We start from the raw sequence: 18,772 nt of genomic DNA, 5'->3' as shown, positions 1-18,772 counted from the left end.
GCTCGGCGGGTGCAGCCCCTCGGGGAGGCGGCCCTGGGGGTACAGCGGGGCCGCGGGCAGCCCCTGGCGGGGTTTGGCCTTTGAGGGGGGGCCTGGAGCCAGGGAGGGCCCGCGGGGGGCGGCAGGGCCCGGGAGGGGTGGGGGAGTGTGTGTGTCCCCGAGGGGGGCGGCCCCGTGAGGGGGTGCAGGGGTCCCCTGGGGGTGCAGCCCCGCGGGGAAGGGTCAGTAGGGCCCGGAGCCCCCCGGGGGTGGGGGCCCTTAGTGGGGGGGCTGAGGGGTCTGGGGAGCCCCGGAGGGTGAGGCCCCGGGGGGGGGTTGGGGGCTGGTGTGGCCCCTTGGAGGGGGGGGTGAGGGGGTGCAGCAGGCGGGGGGGAGGTCGAGCCCCCTGCAGCAGGTCTTGGAGGAGGGGGGGGGGGTCCCCCCAAGTTAGCCACCCCAGGGCAGGGTCCCCCGAGGGGTGGGGGGCTGGGTGCCCCCAGGAGACAGGGGGAGCGCGGCTGAGCCCCCCCAGGGGAGCGAGCCCACCTGCCTGCCGGGGGGGTGTCGCACCGGGGCAGGTCGCCCAGGAGCCCCCCGCTGCCCTCCCCCACGGGGGACGCGGCCCCCTGGCCCGGGGCGGGCGCCCCGTGCCGCTGGGTGAGGATGGCCTGGGCGCTGAAGCTGCCGCTGGCCGACGAGGTGATCGAGTCGGGGCTGGTGCAGGACTTCGACGCCAGCCTGTCGGGCATCGGCCAGGAGCTGGGCGCCGGGGCCTACAGCATGAGGTAGGTGGGCTCCGGCGACGCTCGGGGGTCCGTCCCGTGCCTGGCAGAGAGGCTGGGGGCTCAGGGTGGGCTGAGGAGCCCCAAAACGCTCCCCAGGGTGGGGGACCGGCACGTTCGGTGGCCGCGGTGTCACCCTGGGGGTGGTTCGGGAGCGAGTTGGGCGCTCGGCTCCGTTTCCAGCCCTGGGATGTGGCGGTGGGCGCTCGGAGTTGGGATGGAGTCGCGGTTGCAAGGGGCTGGCTGGGCACTGGGGGGTGGGGGGGGGCTGGGCAGCCCTGGGGGCTCTTTTGGGCTTTGGCCACCCGATGGCCTTGATCTGCAGCTCCATCACCCCACTTCGTCCCACGCTTCTCCATCGCTGGTCAGAAGAGCCCACGGCCGGTTGCTTTGGGTTTACACAGCCTACGCTGATCCCCCCCCAGAAGCTAATCACCCCCGAAGCGGTACTTTGCTCTAATTAATTACCCTCCCAGAGGAACACGGGCATGTTTTTTTTGGGTCAGACCAGCTCCTGACTGAGCTAACCCAGGAGCCGATCCTCGGAGCAGGACCCCTGCGGGGTCTAGCGCACGAACGCGACGCTTGGGACCGGGACCTGCCGGCCTCGGGTGCTCACGCCGTGTTGCACAAGTACGTGGCCCGTGCTCCAGAGATGCTTCTTGGTCCTCCAGATCCCGGCTCTGGGATCCCGGCTCTGGGATCCAGCCGCTTGGCCGAGCCCCCCGTGCGCGCTGAGGCCGAAGCGCAGCGTCGTGCCCCCCGTTTGAGGTGCGAGAACGCCTCGTCTCCGCCTGCGCGAGTCACGACGGGGAAGTGCGGCCCGTGGACGAGGCGTTGGACGGGCCGGGGGCTGCGGGCAGCCACGTGCTTCCCCACCGTCGTCCTTGATTAATTAGCTCCGTCGTCCTTGATTAATTAGCTCCGTCGTCCTTGATTAATTAGCTCCGTCGTGGGGCAGTGCGGATCCAGCGCCGTCTGCGAAGGAGTTGCCTTGATGTAACTTGGGTGAGAGCGTTACTAGTTTGGCTGCAACTTCTGCCCCGTTTGTTTTCACCCTGGGACCTTCCTTGGCTGGAAGCGAGGGGGGAGGACGAGGTAGATCCCCCCACACACACACCCCCATGTGGACCCCAGGCAGGTGGCAAAGAGCCTGGAGGTCCCCGTGTCCTAATTTTCCCGTACCGCTCTTACCGGTGCAAAAGGGCTTTGGGCTCTGGGTTGGTGACATGGTGGCTGTGTCGCTGCCCTGGGCGCAACCTACGGGGCTCGCTCGGCCGCCTGAAACCCGACTCTGTTTTTCCAAGACTTTTCTTGACCTGCGCTGCCCGTAAATAGAGCGTGTGCCCCCGTAGGTGAGCGCCGACCTTCCTGTCCTGACATCTGACATTTTCTCTCCGTGTCGCGGGAAGGGGGGAAAAGGTTTCAACAGGCACCTCGTGTTTTGAGTGCGTTTGGGACTTTTTGCGGGCTTGCCCCCGGGGGGGGGGGTGTCCGCTTTTGTTCCTTCTCCCTATGGAAGAGGCACGTTACTTCCTTGGGAACGAGCGCTGGTAGGTGCTGGTGGGTGATGAGGGTTGTCGCTCGGCTGGAAGCTTTCTCTCGTTTGAGTTGCACGGTAGGGTCGTGCTTTGTGTTTGTTAATGAACCTGAATTCGTGATGTTACTGTTGTTCCCCAGAATTCGTGATGTTACTGTTGTTCCCCGGAATTCGTGATGTTACTGTTGTTCCCCGGAATTCGGTTTTTGAGGAGAGCGGAGCTGGTTTTGGAGGTGATAACCCGGGCATTGGCTGAACACGTCTGCCCACAGTTATTCTCCCCTCTTTTCTAGGAGATTCTGTCCCACCCCAGAGCCGGAGCCGCTAGGTGAAGTGTCTTCCCAAAAGCATGTTAAATTGCGCAGGGAAGGAGTGGGTTTTAAGCGGAGGGGTGTCCCTCGGAGTTGCGGGAGCTTCTCCAGGTGCCTTTGAGCAGGCGGGACTGCGCCTGGGTTGGTCTCAAGAAAAATCTGCCGCTGGCTGCTGGGTTTGGCCAGGCTGGGCGTCATGGGGGGCTGCTGGTGGGACGGTGGTACCCGAATGCCTCGCAGCTTCCTGGCTCTTCCCCAAGCAACCCCCAACATGACCACTCGAGCTCGGTGGGCGATGGTGGGGCGGGAGGCGAAGTAACAAAGTGTCTCCTGTGCCACCGAGAACGTGCTTCCCCCGGAGCTGCTGGGCCCGGGGGCTGCCGAGCTTTCTCTTGCCGTTTTATAACCACGTCGTCTCTCCAGATATTTAATTTATTGCACCACGCCACGTGTAAAGCTGACCCTGTCACCTGGGTCCTGCAAGCACGGGACGACCCAGACAAACGAAACCTGTGGCCGCGGCGATGCCGAGGGACCGCGGCAGGGGTGGCGTGGCGTGGTGATGCTCCAGCCTCCCTGTTGCACCGAAAGCAGCTCTGCTTCCCCGATAGCTGCTTGCAAAAGCAAACCATCATTTGCTCGATGATTATTCCTCGCTAATTGGGTTGGGCTCTTGTACCAGAAATACAGGGATGCGACAATCCTGCATTTTGGTGGGTTTTTTTTCCGCCCTTTTGCAGCTTGTAATAAAATGTGGGGTTGAGGCTGTGGTTAGGCAGGGTCTCGGCTAACACAAACCTAGAGGCTGGCTTTGGGGAGGTTTGCAGGGATGGCTCTGCCGGCCCATCGTCCCTCTCAGCAGGTGGCTGAGTGCCCTTGGTGGCTGAGTGGAATCGCTGGAGGCCTGAGAAGCAGTTTGTGATATCGCAGCCACCCGCTGTGCTGCGGAACGTGGATCCAGCGGCGGCCGAGAGCTCCGCGTGCACGGGACGAGCGAGTGGAAGCCGGGATGACAGCGATGTGCCGGCAAGCCGAGCGGGGAGGTCGCAGCTTTTGAGTCTTTCTCACCCAGCCTGTTTTCCTGCAAGGCAAAGCAAAAGAAAGAGCGAAGCCCCCCGGGGTCTCCTGAGGCTGCAGACGTGGGGTTGGAGCCCGGCTGTGGCGCAGCCTGCGAGGCACACGAGCGCTCACGAGCGCAGGAGAAGCGCGCCCCGCGTTCCTCCGGCCGCAGGGGGAATTTGTGCAGGGCGCAGCCTTTCCGCTTTCCTGTCGGCACAAGAGGTTGGTGCTGCTCTTCCCCATCCCATAGGATGGACCATCTGTGCTTCATCCTGCCTCGGCAGCTTGCTGGGGCGAGGAATTCTTCGGGCGGGATGAAACACCCTTGGTTGGCCTGCTGATGAGATGGAGCTGCAGGGAAGTTCGGCCTCCGGGTTGTGTAATTTGCCTAATTGTGTACACGTGCCTTGATGACACTGGGGCATCTGCAGGGCTCTGTAGTGTCTGACAGCGGGATTTGGGCAGGGAAGGGCTCTGCCGCTCGGCTTGGGGCAGCGGCGGCGGGTGCCGCTGGCACAGCGGTGGAGGAAAGGTGGGTATTTAATCTCTTGGAGACCAAAGGGTTAAAGCCCTGTTAGGGTGGGAGCTGGTATTTGGCCAGGTAAGTCCAGTTTTATCTTGGGAAAGGTTTTTAATGTTCAACTAAAGAAAAAAAAAAAAAAAAAAGCTGATTTAACTCCTTCCTCATGCTCCCGTGAGCCCAAAGTCTGTAACAGGAGGGACAGGTGACCTGAGTCTTCACCATGGCTCAGTGTTGCGCAGCTGCCCCTGCACAGCTCCATCCCCACTGTCCCCACGCCACGTTTCAGCTGGGGGCGATGGGGTGGCTCTGGGTGACCTGAACAGCTCCATCCCCACTGTCCCCACGCCACGTTTCAGCTGGGGGCGATGGGGTGGCTCTGGGTGACCTGAACAGCTCCATCCCCACTGTCCCCCCACCACATTTCAGCTGGGGGCGGTGGGGTGGCTCTGGGTGACCCAAACAGCTCCGTCCCCACTGTCCCCCCACCACGTTTCACCTGGGGGCGATGGGGTGGCTCTGGGTGACCCAAACAGCTCCGTCCCCACTGTCCCCCCACCACGTTTCACCTGGGGGCGATGGGGTGGCTCTGGGTGACCCAAACAGCTCCGTCCCCACTGTCCCCCCACCACGTTTCAGCTGGGGGCGATGGGGTGGCTCTGGGTGACCCAAACAGCTCCGTCCCCACTGTCCCCCCACCACGTTTCACCTGGGGGTGATGGGGTGGCTCTGGGTGACCCAAACAGCTCCGTCCCCACTGTCCCCCCACCACGTTTCACCTGGGGGTGATGGGGTGGCTCTGGGTGACCTGAACAGCTCCATCCCCACTGTCCCCACACCACGTTTCAGCTGGGGGCGGTGGGGTGGCTCTGGGTGACCTGAACAGCTCCATCCCCACTGTCCCCACGCCACGTTTCAGCTGGGGGCAGTGGGGTGGCTCTGGGTGACCCAAACAGCTCCGTCCCCACTGTCCCCACGCCACGTTTCAGCTGGGGGCAGTGGGGTGGCTCTGGGTGGCCCTGGCAGCCCATCCGCAGCTCTGCAGTCACGTCCCCACCGCTTGAACGTGTTTGCCCGGGTTCTGCTTTCGCTCCGGGCTCTGCTCGTGTGCATGGGTGGGAGGATGGTCTGGTTTATACACGACGGAATAATTGCTCTCGGCCATTGTTACGGCTCAAAACAACTGCTGAGAAACAGCTTCTGAAACAATTTCTATTAAATACATGTCCGTAGGCTCAAGGGTATTGCTGATGGTTTTTAAATTAAGATTATTCAGCAAGTTCTTGTTGCCACATGGCCTTTGAAGTATGGAGGAGTGTCTGTGATCACAGGGGAGCGGAGATGTAACCGCAAAGACCAGGAGACATCCTTCTCCTGGGAAAAGTTGGTAGCACGGGGCTTTTAACACCCTGGCTTTTCCCGGGCAGCACCGAGAGCGGCGTGATGGCAATCCAGGGGACGGGGAGCCCAAGCTGGTACAGCTGGAGCGGCTGCGTGCTGCCCGGTGGCACGGCGTGGAGCTCCCGCGGAGCCCGTCTCGCACAGCCTGGTAGCCAGGAGGGCGCGTGGGCTGTGGCAGGTTAACGGAGTGTGGTGAAGCCACCCTGACCCCTCAGGGCAGTTCCTCCTGTCCTGAAACGTGGCTTGGGGCAGGAGGCAGATCTGCGAGGTACACAGGAGGTGCCTGTGGCTGTCTTACCAACCTGGTCTGGTTTCTCCCACGTCCCGCGGCGCAGGGACCTGCCGCGTGGGCTGTGACGTGCGGCTTCGTCGGACCTGCAGGGCATGCCAGGCTCTTGGGCCGGGTCGGGGCTGCGCAGTGCTCAGCACAAAGTGCGTTGGGTCTGGGGGCTCCTCAGGGAGTTTGGGGAAAGCTGGGGGGGCCGCCTCCTGCCGCTTTTGTGTTGGGAGGGCTCCTGCCATGTCTGGATTTGCTCCATGTTTGCGTGCGTCCTGCAGGTTACAGCTACAGGAGGGAGGGTCTGGCCTGCGCTGACACCCCCGTTTGCTGGGGCACGGGGGGCTTTTGTGGACACAGAGGGGGCAGCGGCGAGGAACTCGGTGACCTTGACCTGAGCCAGACTTGGAATTCCTGCCAAGCCTCTCCTGGGGGGTCGGCAAGCCACGGGGAAGGGGTTAGGGGCCGGCCTGCTGGCAGCGGTGAGCAGGCTGGGACCACGAGGAGGAGGATGAGCGTTTATGGGTGACGTGGATGTCGTCCTGCGGGCTGACACGCCAGCCCTGGTGTCCCTTAGCCCGAAACGAGCGGGGTTTGGGTGGGTGGCGAGGCTAAGCTGAAAAAAGCTTTAGCAAGGGCAGATCTCGGGTCCTCAGACCACTCGGTTTGCTTGAACGCTCCTTTGAGCTTCTGCGGAGATGGCGGGGGGTGGTTTTACCTAAAAAAAGCTCAAAGCTCTTCCTAGGAGGAGGAACTGAATGCCGAAGGCGTCGCCTCTCTGTAGCCAGAGCCAAAGTGAGTGTCTGACAAATCTCTTTGCAGCGACGTCCTTGCCCTGCCCATCTTCAAGCAGGAAGAATCGAGCTTGCCCCCCGAAAACGAGAACAAAATTCTGCCTTTCCAGTACGTGCTGTGTGCCGCCACGTCCCCCGCTGTCAAGCTCCACGACGAAACGCTCACCTATCTCAACCAAGGTGAGAGAAGTCCACGGGCCGAGCGAGCCTCGTGTTTAACACCCTAAAAAGTAAAATTCTGGAAATTTCCCCTCGGGAATGGAAAACGCCTCAGTAGTAAACCCCAGGTTGTTCCTGTTGGGAAGCGCCGCTTCCTTCGCCTTGCTGCCTGCCCCCAGCTCACGGCGGCGGTGCGAATTGCCGGTAGGATTTAACCTCCTCAAAATCTTTGCGATTTATAAGGTGGTTTACCGGTGCCGGGTGCTCTGCAGGGGGATGTTTTACAGGTTCAAGCTGTACCCGCTGCTTTCAAGTAGAACTGGAAGATCAGGGTTGGCGACCAAAGGCAGATGGAGCTTGTGTAATCGATTTCTTCCCTGTTCTTGATCTTGGGTTAATAAGGGTAATTCCTGGAAAGTACTGCTGCCGGAAGGGAGGGATTATCTCTTCCTGGAGGTTCGTTACAGCTGTGGCTCTGGGGGCTCCTGTCACAACCCCCCCAACACCTGGCAAGGAGATCAAGTGGCACGTCGAGTGTGGCAGGAAAAGGTGTCAGGGTGGCAGCAGGGTCCGTCCTGACTAACCGCCAGGTACCTTGTCGCCTTCCCCCCAGGGCAGTCCTATGAAATCCGGATGCTGGACAACAGGAAGATCGGGGAGCTGCCGGAGATAAATGGGAAACTGGTCAAGGTGAGCAGAGCACACGGGTGCGCGCGCCCAGCTGGGGGTGTCCCCTGCCGTGGGGGGACGTGGCCTCACCCTGCGCCCCCACAGCGGCCGCCATGACAGCGTGTGTGGCGTGGGTCTGCCTCACCTGCGGGTTTTGTTTTCCCTTTTTCCTTCTCCCGCTTTGTGGAGACCAGCCGGGCTGGTGCTGTCCAGCCGGTCCCTGGGGACAAGGCAGGAGGCAGTGGCAGGAGGGATAAGCTGGGACCTTCGTGCTTCCACCCCAAGGGTCCATCTGGGCTCCCTTGCATTGCTTCGGCTTCTCCGTGAAGCCTTCGGGCTCCTCTGCTCCCCTCTCTGCCCCTTTTCTCGTGCCGGGAAGCACCTCGCGGCTCGAGTTTCCCACGGCAGCTCCAGCCCCAGACTGTTTCTCCCCTCTAGAGCATATTCCGGGTGGTGTTTCATGACCGGCGCCTGCAGTACACGGAGCACCAGCAGCTGGAGGGCTGGCGGTGGAACCGGCCCGGGGACAGGATACTGGACATCGGTGAGTCCTCGGGGCTGGCGGAGACGCGGGTGCCTGAGGTGCCTCCAGCCAGGCTCCCGGTCCCTTTAAGGGACAAAGTGCTGTCACGGTCCCGCGTTTTGAGAGACGTGGTTGGTTCTTCCATAAGTTCCCTGCAAATCCCTTCCCGCTACAAACCGCAGCTGGTTCTCCGTATGTGCCCCTACAGATATCCCGATGTCCGTGGGCATCATTGACCCGAGAGCAAACCCAACCCAGCTCAACACGGTGGAGTTCCTATGGGATCCTTCCAAGAGGACTTCTGTGTTTATCCAGGTAAAAGAGGAAAAGTGGAAAAACTCCCGTTGTGGGCATCTAGGGGGGAAAAAATAAGTTTTCCAAGGGGGAAAAAGATGCTTTTTCTAACTCGGGAGCACTGAAATAGCAGCCAGATGCTACAGTGGTAGAAGGATGTCAACTAAAACACGCCCTGCCTCCTGCAAGAGAGCAGCAGCTCATGAGGGAGCAAGGCACGGGCACAGCTGACCACCAACCAGTTGTTTTACACATTTTAGTGGTGGTTTAGGTCCCACTGTTTCCAGAATTTGAGTCTCCATCCTGCTTAGATGCTTTTGCACATCTCACCAGCTGCCTAAAATACCTTTTGGAAGTCCGGCCCTCCCAGCCAGGATACACGGGCTGCCGCCTGCGGAGGCTGGTGCCGCAGAACTGGCTGCCCTGCTGGTCTGGGGCTTGCTTGTGGCATTAAGAGGTTGCAAAACTTGTTGAAAGAATGTGGCTCCACCTCTGCCATGGCATCCCCTTACGTCCTTCGTGCTGGGGGGGCTTGCGGTCCCATCCCCGCTCCGTATTTCGCCCTCTCACCCTTTATGTGAGTGCTGCCCCGGCTCCCACGAGGGGAACGGCCGCGTTGTGGTGGGTCATACGGTGGGATTCCTGAGGAGGGGATTCCTGAGGAGGGGATTCCTGACGGCAGGCTGCCTTGCCTTCCCGCAGGTTCACTGCATCAGCACAGAGTTCACCATGCGGAAGCACGGGGGAGAGAAGGGGGTGCCCTTTCGGGTCCAGATAGACACCTTCAAGGAGAACGAGAACGGGGAGTACACGGAGCACCTGCACTCTGCCAGCTGCCAGATCAAGGTCTTCAAGGTACCGCAGCCCCTTGGGGACCTTCCCAAGGCTAGGAAACAAACTGGGATGTCGATCCCAGTTCATGCTGTGGCCCCAGTGAACGTCATGGGTGCAGGACTGTGGCTGTGTTTGCTTGCGGAAGGGCCCTCGTGGTCCTTCTGGTCTCACGTCGCTGCTCTCCCCTGGTTCCTCCCTGTCAGTCGAGGCCGGAGGTCGCTGAGGCTATAAAACCAGTAAGCCAAGAACAATGTACGGGGAGAACATGGGCTGCCTTGCCTCTGTCTGAAACCTCCCACGTTTAGTCTTATCACCTCGGGAGATCTTCCAAGCATCCTTGGTGTCTGTCTAAACTCCTCGCTTGAATATTACCTGTTGCCGATGATCTGCCTGCACCTGGCCTCTCCAGCGGTGCCGGCGTCTGGTCCCTGTTGCGAATCGCTTGCGGAATTGCCGGGGCGCAGCAGTTCGGGCTGAGAAGGGCGGTTCACGCAGCAGCGCTTTGGCAATGCCGTGCCCACGCTGTCTGGGACGCGGAGGTTGCCTCCGTTACCCCATCCCTCCCTGTAACGCCAAACCTTGGTGCGTGGCTCCTCTCTCCGGGCTTTAGAGGCACTTGGCACCCAGCGGGGGTGGGTGCCTGGCCGGGTGCCTGCACTGCTTTGCCGCTGTGCCCTGAGCTTGCTGCGGGATACTGGGCAGCGTGCCCTGCTGCTGGCTTGGCATCTTCCCCCTTCTCTCTCTCTCTCTCTCTCTCCCCCTCTCCCCTCTTGCCTGTTTGGTTTATAACATTTCGAAGGCAGGGGTGGGATGTTTTAGGGCTTGTTGGAGCTGTGGCTGGTATCTCGATGCAAGTAGCCGAAACGGATGGCTGCGGGGTGGGGAGTTAGGGCTGGTCACGAGCAGGCACCCGGAGGACAACGAAACTGCGAGGCATCTGCTGCTGCGTTTCTACTGGGCTTCAGCTCTTGGTGCCAGGGGATGGGTTGGGTTTTGTGGGGGTTTCGGGGAGGTTTTTTTTTCCCCTTGGATTGGGAAAACCCAAAGTGGTGAAGCTGTGGCTTCAGGGCACGGTCTGTCTGCAAGGGGTGGTCTGTGGTGTCTTCACCCTTATCTCCTGCTCCCCAACACAGCCGCTTTCCTGGGGTCAGGGCTGCTCTTTGGGCAGCAGACGCAACACCATGCGCGTTTCCCCGTGCCCGTGTGAGACCTCTTTGCCACAGGGTGTCCTTCATGGGTTTTAACGTGATTCGGGCTCCTGCCCCGCTCTTTCCATCCTCCCCTCTGCCTCTCAAAGCTCTAAATAGCTTCTGAGGGGCCCTTACCCACGCGTTGGTGTCTGGGGCACGGATCTGCTCGAGCCAGCAGGCGCAGCAGCGTTGCCTGTGGAAAGATGAGATTTTCACGGTAGGAACAGGCTCGTGACGCCACAGCTGAGCAGCACCTCCTCACCCAGCTGTGAGCACGGTGGTGGCTTGCTCAGGTCTCAGCTTTCCTGTCCAGAGGGAAGAGATTTGGAACTTGGGGAGCAGGATTGTATTGATTGATTGTAACAAACAACAATTTCCCCGTTGTATTTGTATAAAGCTTTTCCACCAGTGCCGTGGGTACCACTCATCCCCGCGGGAGGCGGCTGCCTGCTGGCAGGTAGCTGTGCTGGGCCACCAAGAGAAATTCCTCCCGCCTGTGAGTACAGGCAGAGACCACGGAGAGCCAAGTTTTGAGCCAATTTCTTTAGGGTTCTGCCAAGGGGAGCACCGGGGATGGCTTTGGCAGTTATAAGGGCGCTCTCTTCCTTGCTGCTTTCCCTGGGGCTTTGAGCGTTTGATAAAGGCAGCGAGTAAAATCACGTTAATCTTGGACATGAGAGAGCACGTGGGTTTTCGAGGTTGTGGCAAAGGCAAGGACATAACCGAGCGCTTTGGTGTCCCAGTGCCGTTTGTGCCACTCAAACGCTGCCTCTCCAAGGGGTTGACGAAGGTGCAAAAGACGCAGCTCAGATACGTGACACCAGAAAGTGGCCTTTGTCCCCTTAGAGCCGACATACGCTGTCGGGAGAAGTGTGTCTCAAGGCTGTTTCGCCCCCTCGTTCAGATGCTTTGGGCCCCGTTGCAGGCACGTGGGTGGCTCAGGATCTTGGGGCTGTTCGCGAAGGGCTGCCGTCACCGCAGTGAGTTCTCGGTGCGGATAGTCGCAGCCTCTTCCTTTTCCCCCTGTAAAGCAACAAGTGGGTGAGTAGAAGGACGAGTCACCTTCTCTGCTGCTTGCATTTCTCGCACGCCTCTCCGGCCGTCTGCTGCCGCCCTTCCACGCGGCTGTTCTAACAGGGATGTCTCCTTTCCAGCCCAAAGGAGCTGATCGGAAGCAGAAGACGGACAGGGAAAAGATGGAGAAGCGAACGCCTCATGAGAAGGAGAAATACCAGCCTTCCTATGAAACCACGATACTCACGGAGGTGGGATGCTCTGTCGTGCAGCGGCTGGCATCGTTGTTTTAATGAAACCTGGCTTACCTCGCCCGCAGGCGACGAGGAGCTGCCTGTTCTGCTGTGAAACCTTGGCCAAATGGCTAATAGCCACAAGACAAAAGCAAGATAAATTTTGTAGGCAGAGGAGGTGTTTCTTACAGACCTGAAAAAGGGCTCTTGTGCCTGGAAACGCGGCGGGTTTTTCCCCGCTGTAATAGCTCACCTAATAAAAAGTTTTTACCTCTCCCTGCAAGCTTCGTTTTGCCCATGTGGCAACCGGCCGCTGAGGTTGTGAGCTGGCAGAAAACCCAGTTGTTTGCTCCCTGTGCTAGAGGAAAGCGTCAGTCTGTTCAAATGCGATGGGCTGAGGGGTGGGTGCTGAGCAGCCCTGGGGAGGGGAGCCCTTGTCCTGCCCTGGGTGGGTTCGGGAACACTCATCAGTGCCTGACTCGGGCTCGGAGGTTCCCAGGTTTCTGTGTGTCAGCCCCGTGCCAGAGTGATGGTTTAGACCCCAGATCTCGCTGTGTTTGAGTTCTGTGACTTTTGGCCTTTTGAGATTAAGAACCGCTAAACGTGAGCTTTGTGGCCATCTGCAGTGAATTGGCACGGCTTCTTTTAATCCCCCACTTTTATGCCTTAATTCTGTTTCAGAGTCGGTTGTCGGTCAGCAAATAGCTGTCACCCGGCGCTGACCAGAGCAGATGTCCGCGCTGGTTCACAGCAACCCTGTGACTCTCTGGGTTTTCCTTTCTAGTGTTCTCCCTGGCCAGAGATAACGTACGTCAATAACACGCCATCCCCTGGCTTCAACAGCTCCCACAGCAGCTTTTCCATTGGCGAAGGGTAAGTCGGGAGGGGAGGCCGCCTGGCTCGCAATTTCTGCCTCGCACAAGAGATCGATGTGCCCGAGCTGGCGGTGACCGCTGGCGAGAGGAAGGTTCCAAGGTGTACAGGGGGGTGGCAGCAGCCTAAGGGGCTGTGTCTGTGGGGAAAATCAAAACGAAATCCCTTGGAGCCGAGGGTCAGCCTCCAGCCTGCTTCGCGCTGCTTGTCCCCGCGCCGTTAATACTCCCAACATACACCGTTGGTTTGCAAAGCCGCAGCCACGTAGCTGTTTCGGTGGCCTTGGTTATGGGAATTTGGGGGGGGGGGGGGGTTGCTGCCCGCCGGGGTCCTGTGCCGGAGGGGAAGAGCAGCGCTAACTGGTGTTTCTGGCTCTTTCCCCGCCCTAGCAATGGCTCTCCCAACCATCAGCCCGAGCCACCCCCTCCGATCGCAGATGTAAGTCACACCTCAGAGCTTATGCTTGTGGTAAGGATGGTGCACAGGTCAGAAAACGGGATTTGGGGATGGAGCTGGGGCGGGTTTGTGGGTGGCTGGAGTTTGCTGGGGAAGAGGCTGCTCTAGTTTAACATCTCTGGGGAGCTGTAACTTCTTTTTGACTCCTAGTTAGAAAGAGGTGACGGGGTGAAAAACGTTTGGTACAGCGACGCGGAGCTGTGAGCAAGCTCTTTGTAGCTTGCTGTGACCTTTACTTATTGCCTTGATCTTCTCTGTGCTTTCTCCTTTGCTTCCTTCCTCTTTCTCCGTCCCTCTGAAGACTTTTAAATCAAAACCTGTCCAGGCCACAGGCTTTACTGTGCACGTGCTGGGAGCCTGGCTCGCTGGGGCCCCCATTTAAGACTGTGATTATAAACACTGAGCTGTTCCTGGGTGGAAATGCTTCCACCTTGCCTCTGACCCTTCTTTCCCTGCATTGCAGAACCTCTTGCCCACCAGCACGCCCCAGGAAGCCCAGCAGTGGCTGCACCGAAACCGCTTCTCCACTTTTTCTCGGCTTTTCAGAAACTTCTCAGGTAGGTTACACCATCCCCTCTGCGGCTGCCCCTTCTCCGTGCCAGGTGGCTCTGCCTCCTCTCGCTCCTGAGGCTGTCTTCATGTTCCCGTTGCAAATATAAATTTAAAATTTTCTTATAACACAATAAAACGTGGCTCCCTGAAAGCCGTGTACTTCATTTCCCACCTCAACTGGCAAAACAGTGAGGACTGGGGTGGTTTCTCTTCCAAGAGCTGGCAGCACACTCTAATCTTAAAACAAGCTGAGAAGTGCTGAGCTGGGGGAAAGCACAGCGTGTAAAGAAATGCTTCGCGTTTATTTTCCCCTCCTTCCCTGGTGATAGGGCCTCTGTTATCCAGGGTCACCGAGGCACTGGGTAGCCGGCCGTAAATTTAATTTACGGGACACAGGGTTGTACCAAAACACGCTCTTGCAAAACCAGTCTGGAAAAAAAAATCTTGCGAGCGTCCTTCTAGGGGAAGCAGGGGGCAGCTGGGAGCAGAAAGGAGAAGCAGTTTGGGAATGGGGTGACCTCTGCGAGTGGGGAGAGGGGGAGCAGGCACAGCTGCCGTGTCCAGAGCCCCGCAGCCGACATGCTTTGGACCAGATCGTGTGACTTTCTCACCTTTTTAATGTTTAAAACTAGGTGCAGACTTACTGAAGCTGACCAGAGAAGACGTTATCCAGATCTGCGGCCCTGCGGATGGCATCAGGCTCTTCAACGCGTTGAAAGGCCGGTAGGTTGTTTGCTTAAAAGCTGGTGGCGGACGGTAGGCGAGTTGTGTTTGGTTAGCCCATTTGCTTGGCTCTTGCTGTTAGAGAGAACAGAGTTTCATTAACCTTCCTGAACCTCTTCCAGTCACGTTTGATAACTTAGCCAGCAGGGTAACCACGCCAGGGACAATCTGGGGTAGAAAATCCATGTGATCGTTAGAAATGATCTTATTCTTTGAGTGTCAGAGAACCAAGCTGCAAGCTAGCGAGTCCTGCCGATACAATACTTGTTTCCTCTGTCCTCTGCACTAATTCTGTGGAACTTCCTTCCCGGAATGGGAATATTCCTTTCCACCTTTCACTGAAGAAGCAGGGACTGGTGTTTAACCGCCCTGTCTGAGCTGGAGCGTTTCAGAAGGTGCTGCTACAGCCAGGCAGGGGGGCACAGGGTGGGCTGTGTCCAGGAGGGAAGGTACCGGTGTGGGGCTGAGAACGTGGGAAGCATTCCAGGGGGTTAATGCGCTGCCTCCGATGGTGCGGGAGGTAGCAGGGAAACCGTAGTGGTCCTGTGGTGGGGAGAAGGGCACAAAGGACAGGAGACGCTGCTGGCTTTTGTGCTGCAAAATGAGGCTTTGAACAAGGAGCACACGTGTTACCAACCAAGCGCGGTGCGAACCGTGGCTGCTGTGTCCTCGGGAGCGAGCCGCCCGATGGAGCTGCGTGGTGGCCGGCTGGCACCGTCTTCCCCTGCCGACTTTGTCCCCTTCTCACAAAAACCTTTGCTGCATCATCAAGGTGGGGGTGACCACGATGGTTTTGCTCCGGGACGACATTGTCGATCTCCTCTTTTCCTTCTGAAGAACCTGGCCAGGGAAGGAGCGCTGGCAAGGCGCTGGGAGCTTGAGGTGTCCTTGAGCAAATCCACGGGCGCTCACTCACTGCTCTGTCCCTAGGATGGTGCGGCCCAGACTGACCATCTACGTGTGTCAGGAGTCCCAGCAGCTGAGGGACCTTCAGCAGAAACACGAGGACGGGGACACAGTTACCAGTACTTTTTTCGGTAAGAGTCTCGAAGCCTGGCAGGGAGCACGTGGGCTTGGGTTGCTGCTGCCAGGGGGGGAAACAACAGCCAGGGGCTTCAGCAAACAGAAATGCAGCGGGGGCTCTTTCCAGCCCTGCCGCTGCTGCCCGCGGGCACTCAGCACCAGTTGCCTCCAGTCCCCTTGTCCCCACACCACAGCTTTTGGCTGGTGAAGGGCCCCTCTTGCAGCCAGGACTGCTGGTGTTACCAGAGCCCTGCACAGCAACTCAGAGGGTCTGCGCCTTTTATTTTCGGCCCCTCCGTCTCACGTTGGCTGCTGTCACTCTCATCTCGCTGCAGCAAGGCAGCAAGCCTACGGGTGAGCTCACCTACAACCTAGTGCAGGCTCTGTACACAAACCGAGCCCAAAAAATCACGGTGAACCCTTTTTGCTCGCCCTGGTCCTTCCCAGCTGATTTTTCTCCTTGCCCACCGAATGGGTGGCTGCAGAATCTGACTGTCGGCACATTGCCTGCTCCAAGCTGACAAATGATAGCTCCTGCGAGAATCCAGCATTGCTCCGACAACAATGAGTGACCTACATTTGCGGAGCAGCCAGGCGCCGGCTGATCCACCTCTGTTGTTGGAGCGGCAAGTGCAAAAGCAAACAGCTCGTCCTTTCTTTGCCCTGCTCCAGTTTGAATCCTCTCGCTTTCCCCCAGGACCTGCCTTGTGGGAGTGGGGGAACAAGGGTGAGGGGGTTCTGGGGTGGCGTTTTCATCGTGCTGGGATTGAAAACTGCCAGGAATGGTACAAAGTGCGGCTGGGCTGATGCTAGTTGAAATAGAAGCTTTTGGGGGGCAAGGACTGCATAAATACAGAGCAAGCGTTGCAGGACGTGGACAGGGAGTTACTGTGGAGCTGATCCTGATGTAGCTCAGGATCAGGTGTAGCTGGAGCAGACACCAGAGGTGCTGCAGTGACGTCTCGATTTAGCAACTTGGGCTTGGAAAGACGATAGCTGCGCGACTTGGGCGCAGCAGAGCTGGCGTTTGACCTGCCAAAGAGCCGTGCTCGATAGACGAGCTGTTCCCAGTCCCTTCCCACCGTGGCTGTGGTGTTCCTGGGCGGAGAGCAGCCCGGCTGTGGCACTGCTCTAAGCACCCGCTCCCTAGGCTGGCGCGCGTGGCGGTAGCTGAAAGTGTCTCTGCATCCACGGTGCAGACGTGGAAGCCTGGCGTCTGGCTGCCACGGCTCCTCTCCCCACAGTGTACCACGCTATTTATCTGGAGGAACTGACGGCGGTGGAACTGACGGAAAAGCTGGCCCAGCTCTTCAGCATCTCTTCCCAACAGATCAGCCAGATTTACAAGCAAGGTCCGACGGGAATACACGTGCTGATCAGCGATGAGGTAACGGCCTGTGGGTGCTCCTTATTTTCAACCTCTTGCACTGGGTTGCTTCAGCTGGTTCGTGTCTGATGGTGCTCCGAGCTCTGCTGCGGGGGTTGCGCAGGACCCTGGGGAACAGATCCCAGGGGCAGGTCCTCAGGAAGGGCCCTGCTCCTCACCTTTGGTTTCCAAAGAGTCTGAGTTAGTCATTAAAGCCTGTAGAGCCAAGGATGTTGGTGCTCGGGGGCGCTTCTCTGCTGCCGGGGGCACCTCACTTAAACCTGTGAGGTTTATCAGGCGTGAACAGCTCTCCCGGAGCTGGTCCAGGCTGCCTGCACGCCCTCCTTATGCTTGGGTTTTTTCCAGCTTTGCTATAAAAACAGGGAGGGGAATTGCTGTGGGAGGATTTTGCTTTCAGACCTGCATCCCGGAATCCGATGGGTTCTCTCTGTCTCAGCTTGCTGGTTCAGATCTTAAGTTCTGGAGAGCTGGAGAAAGGAATAAATATTTACGCCCGGTGCCTTTCCTAACTCCCAGAGCACTGAGCTCCTGCCTGAGCAGCTTCTAGCCCTTTCGGTACTCTAAATCCATGCCTGTCGCTGAATGGCAGAGCACAAAGCCTCCACTTCGGGCTCTGAGGCACTTCTGCGGTGTTTAAGTACAGCCTCGGACTAAGCTGGCTTTGGTGGCTTCTTTCAGATGATACAGAATTTCCAAGACGAATCCTGTTTTGTTCTGGACACCATGAAAGGTGCGTAAATGCCCAGGCTCCATCTTCTGTCGCCCTTCTGTACCTCTTGGGGAGCTCTTGTGTCAGATCCGCTCAACCCAGCGGATCCCTGTGCTGTCGTGGCTGGCTCACGCCCTTTGCTTCTTTTGCAGCTGAAACCAATGATAGCTACCACATCATCTTGAAGTAGGAGGGGATGGGATGAGGAACGTGAGGAACACCCGCGATCCTCTTGCCGCGCATGAAGACCCTTCACTTCCAGCACAAGGACACGAGCAGAGATCTGGAAACTCCTGGGCACCCCCTGGAAAGACCCCGAGCCGACGGTCACTCGGCTGTCTCTCTGGCAGGGGACCTCCTTGCTCCGACAGCATCTAAATGGCTGTGGATGGTAACGTGCTGCTTAATTGCTGGAGCTCTGAGGCTTGAAGTTACCAGGTCGCACCCTTGCGTAGCTCTCGGTAGAAATTTGCCATTGGGACCTAAGACCTGCGTGAGGGTTTTTTCTGTGGCAAGCGTGCTCTGCTTTTCTGAGAGGCGTTGGCTCCCGCGACGTTCGCAGACTGGCGAAAAAACATGAATTAAACTGGCCCAACAAAGCCAACTGGCCCTTGGGCACGTGCTGAGCTGAGCAGGTCTCAAACACGCTGCGTACTGTGCTGGTGGAGTGGTAGGCTGGGAGGGACATTCTGAAAAGATTTTATTAAGCTTTCATTTAATATTACAACGCATCTGTTAGACAAAGGTGGTGACTTTGTTTTTCTCTCCACCCACCTCGGAAACGGTGTTGGCTCTGTGTATGCAGGTGTGGTTGTGGTGCCATCCTTCTTCCCTTGCGAGCGTAAGGTCGTCAGGGACTTTATATACAGAATTAGTTGTATAAAGCTGGAGCAAAACGTGGAGCGAAGCGGAGCTGGATAAAGGAATAGCTTAACTACTTTGTTCTGTGGGATTCTTTTCTGCGTGTTTTAGGGAGAGGAAAAAAAAAAGACGTAGCTATTCCCACTGAAATGTTGGGCGATATCTACCTGCTGCCTCATTTTCTGCCCCTGCCCAGCCTCTGTAGCTGCCCTGGGGGGGGTGTAGCCCTGCGCGCACTGAGGAGACAGCGAACAGCAAGTTCAAGGGGTTATTCAAAGCCGTTGGGACTTGATGGTGACATGGGTGCCTCCGTGCAGGTTTCCTGGACAGCAGGAAGATCTCCAGGGTGAAGGATCTGCCCTGCTCTGCAGCTGAGGGATCCCATTTCCCATCCATAAGATCCCCAAGCAGAGCCTGAGATGCCTGGGGTAACGCCTGTCTCCAACCATCGGCGCTATGTGAGGACGTTTTGACCCAAAATTGGGGAAAAAAAAAAACAATGTAAAGCGGGGCTTTTATTTTTAAATCAGGCTGCAAGGAGATCCAAGCCCAGGCAGGTGCTGTAGGTCCCGGCTCGGGCCAGGGAGGGCCCATGGGGTGAGTGAAGGC

At 58.3% G+C, this 18,772-nt stretch overlaps 1 protein-coding gene across 3 annotated transcripts; it reads left to right on the top strand.

Moving 5' to 3' along the window:
- Positions 1-406: 406 nt before the first annotated feature.
- Positions 407-18,102, top strand: TFCP2 (transcription factor CP2). Of its 3 annotated transcripts, none has more exons than XM_080367978.1 (15): positions 416-764; positions 6,692-6,843; positions 7,436-7,512; positions 7,930-8,035; positions 8,223-8,329; positions 9,011-9,163; positions 11,487-11,597; positions 12,364-12,452; positions 12,842-12,920; positions 13,372-13,465; positions 14,093-14,183; positions 15,114-15,220; positions 16,451-16,593; positions 17,272-17,323; positions 17,455-18,102. In XM_080367978.1, exons 1-15 carry the CDS (start codon positions 643-645, stop codon positions 17,490-17,492), a joined length of 1,521 nt encoding a protein of 506 aa, XP_080224104.1. In that variant the 5' UTR covers positions 416-642; the 3' UTR covers positions 17,493-18,102. The 3 variants fall into 3 exon arrangements, with proteins under 3 accessions (XP_080224106.1, XP_080224104.1, XP_080224105.1); XM_080367979.1 differs by having other exon boundaries at positions 417-764; positions 12,842-12,890; XM_080367980.1 differs by lacking the exons at positions 16,451-16,593; positions 17,272-17,323; positions 17,455-18,102 and adding an exon at positions 15,692-16,434 and having other exon boundaries at positions 407-764.
- The last annotated feature ends 670 nt before the right edge of the window (positions 18,103-18,772 follow it).

Source organism: Falco punctatus (assembly GCF_963210335.1).
Source record: "Falco punctatus genome assembly, chromosome: 18".
In the NCBI taxonomy this organism is placed as follows: Eukaryota; Metazoa; Chordata; class Aves; order Falconiformes; family Falconidae; genus Falco; species Falco punctatus.
The sequence above is the reverse complement of the archived record's forward strand: the minus strand, read 5'-3'. Positions and strand labels throughout refer to the sequence as shown.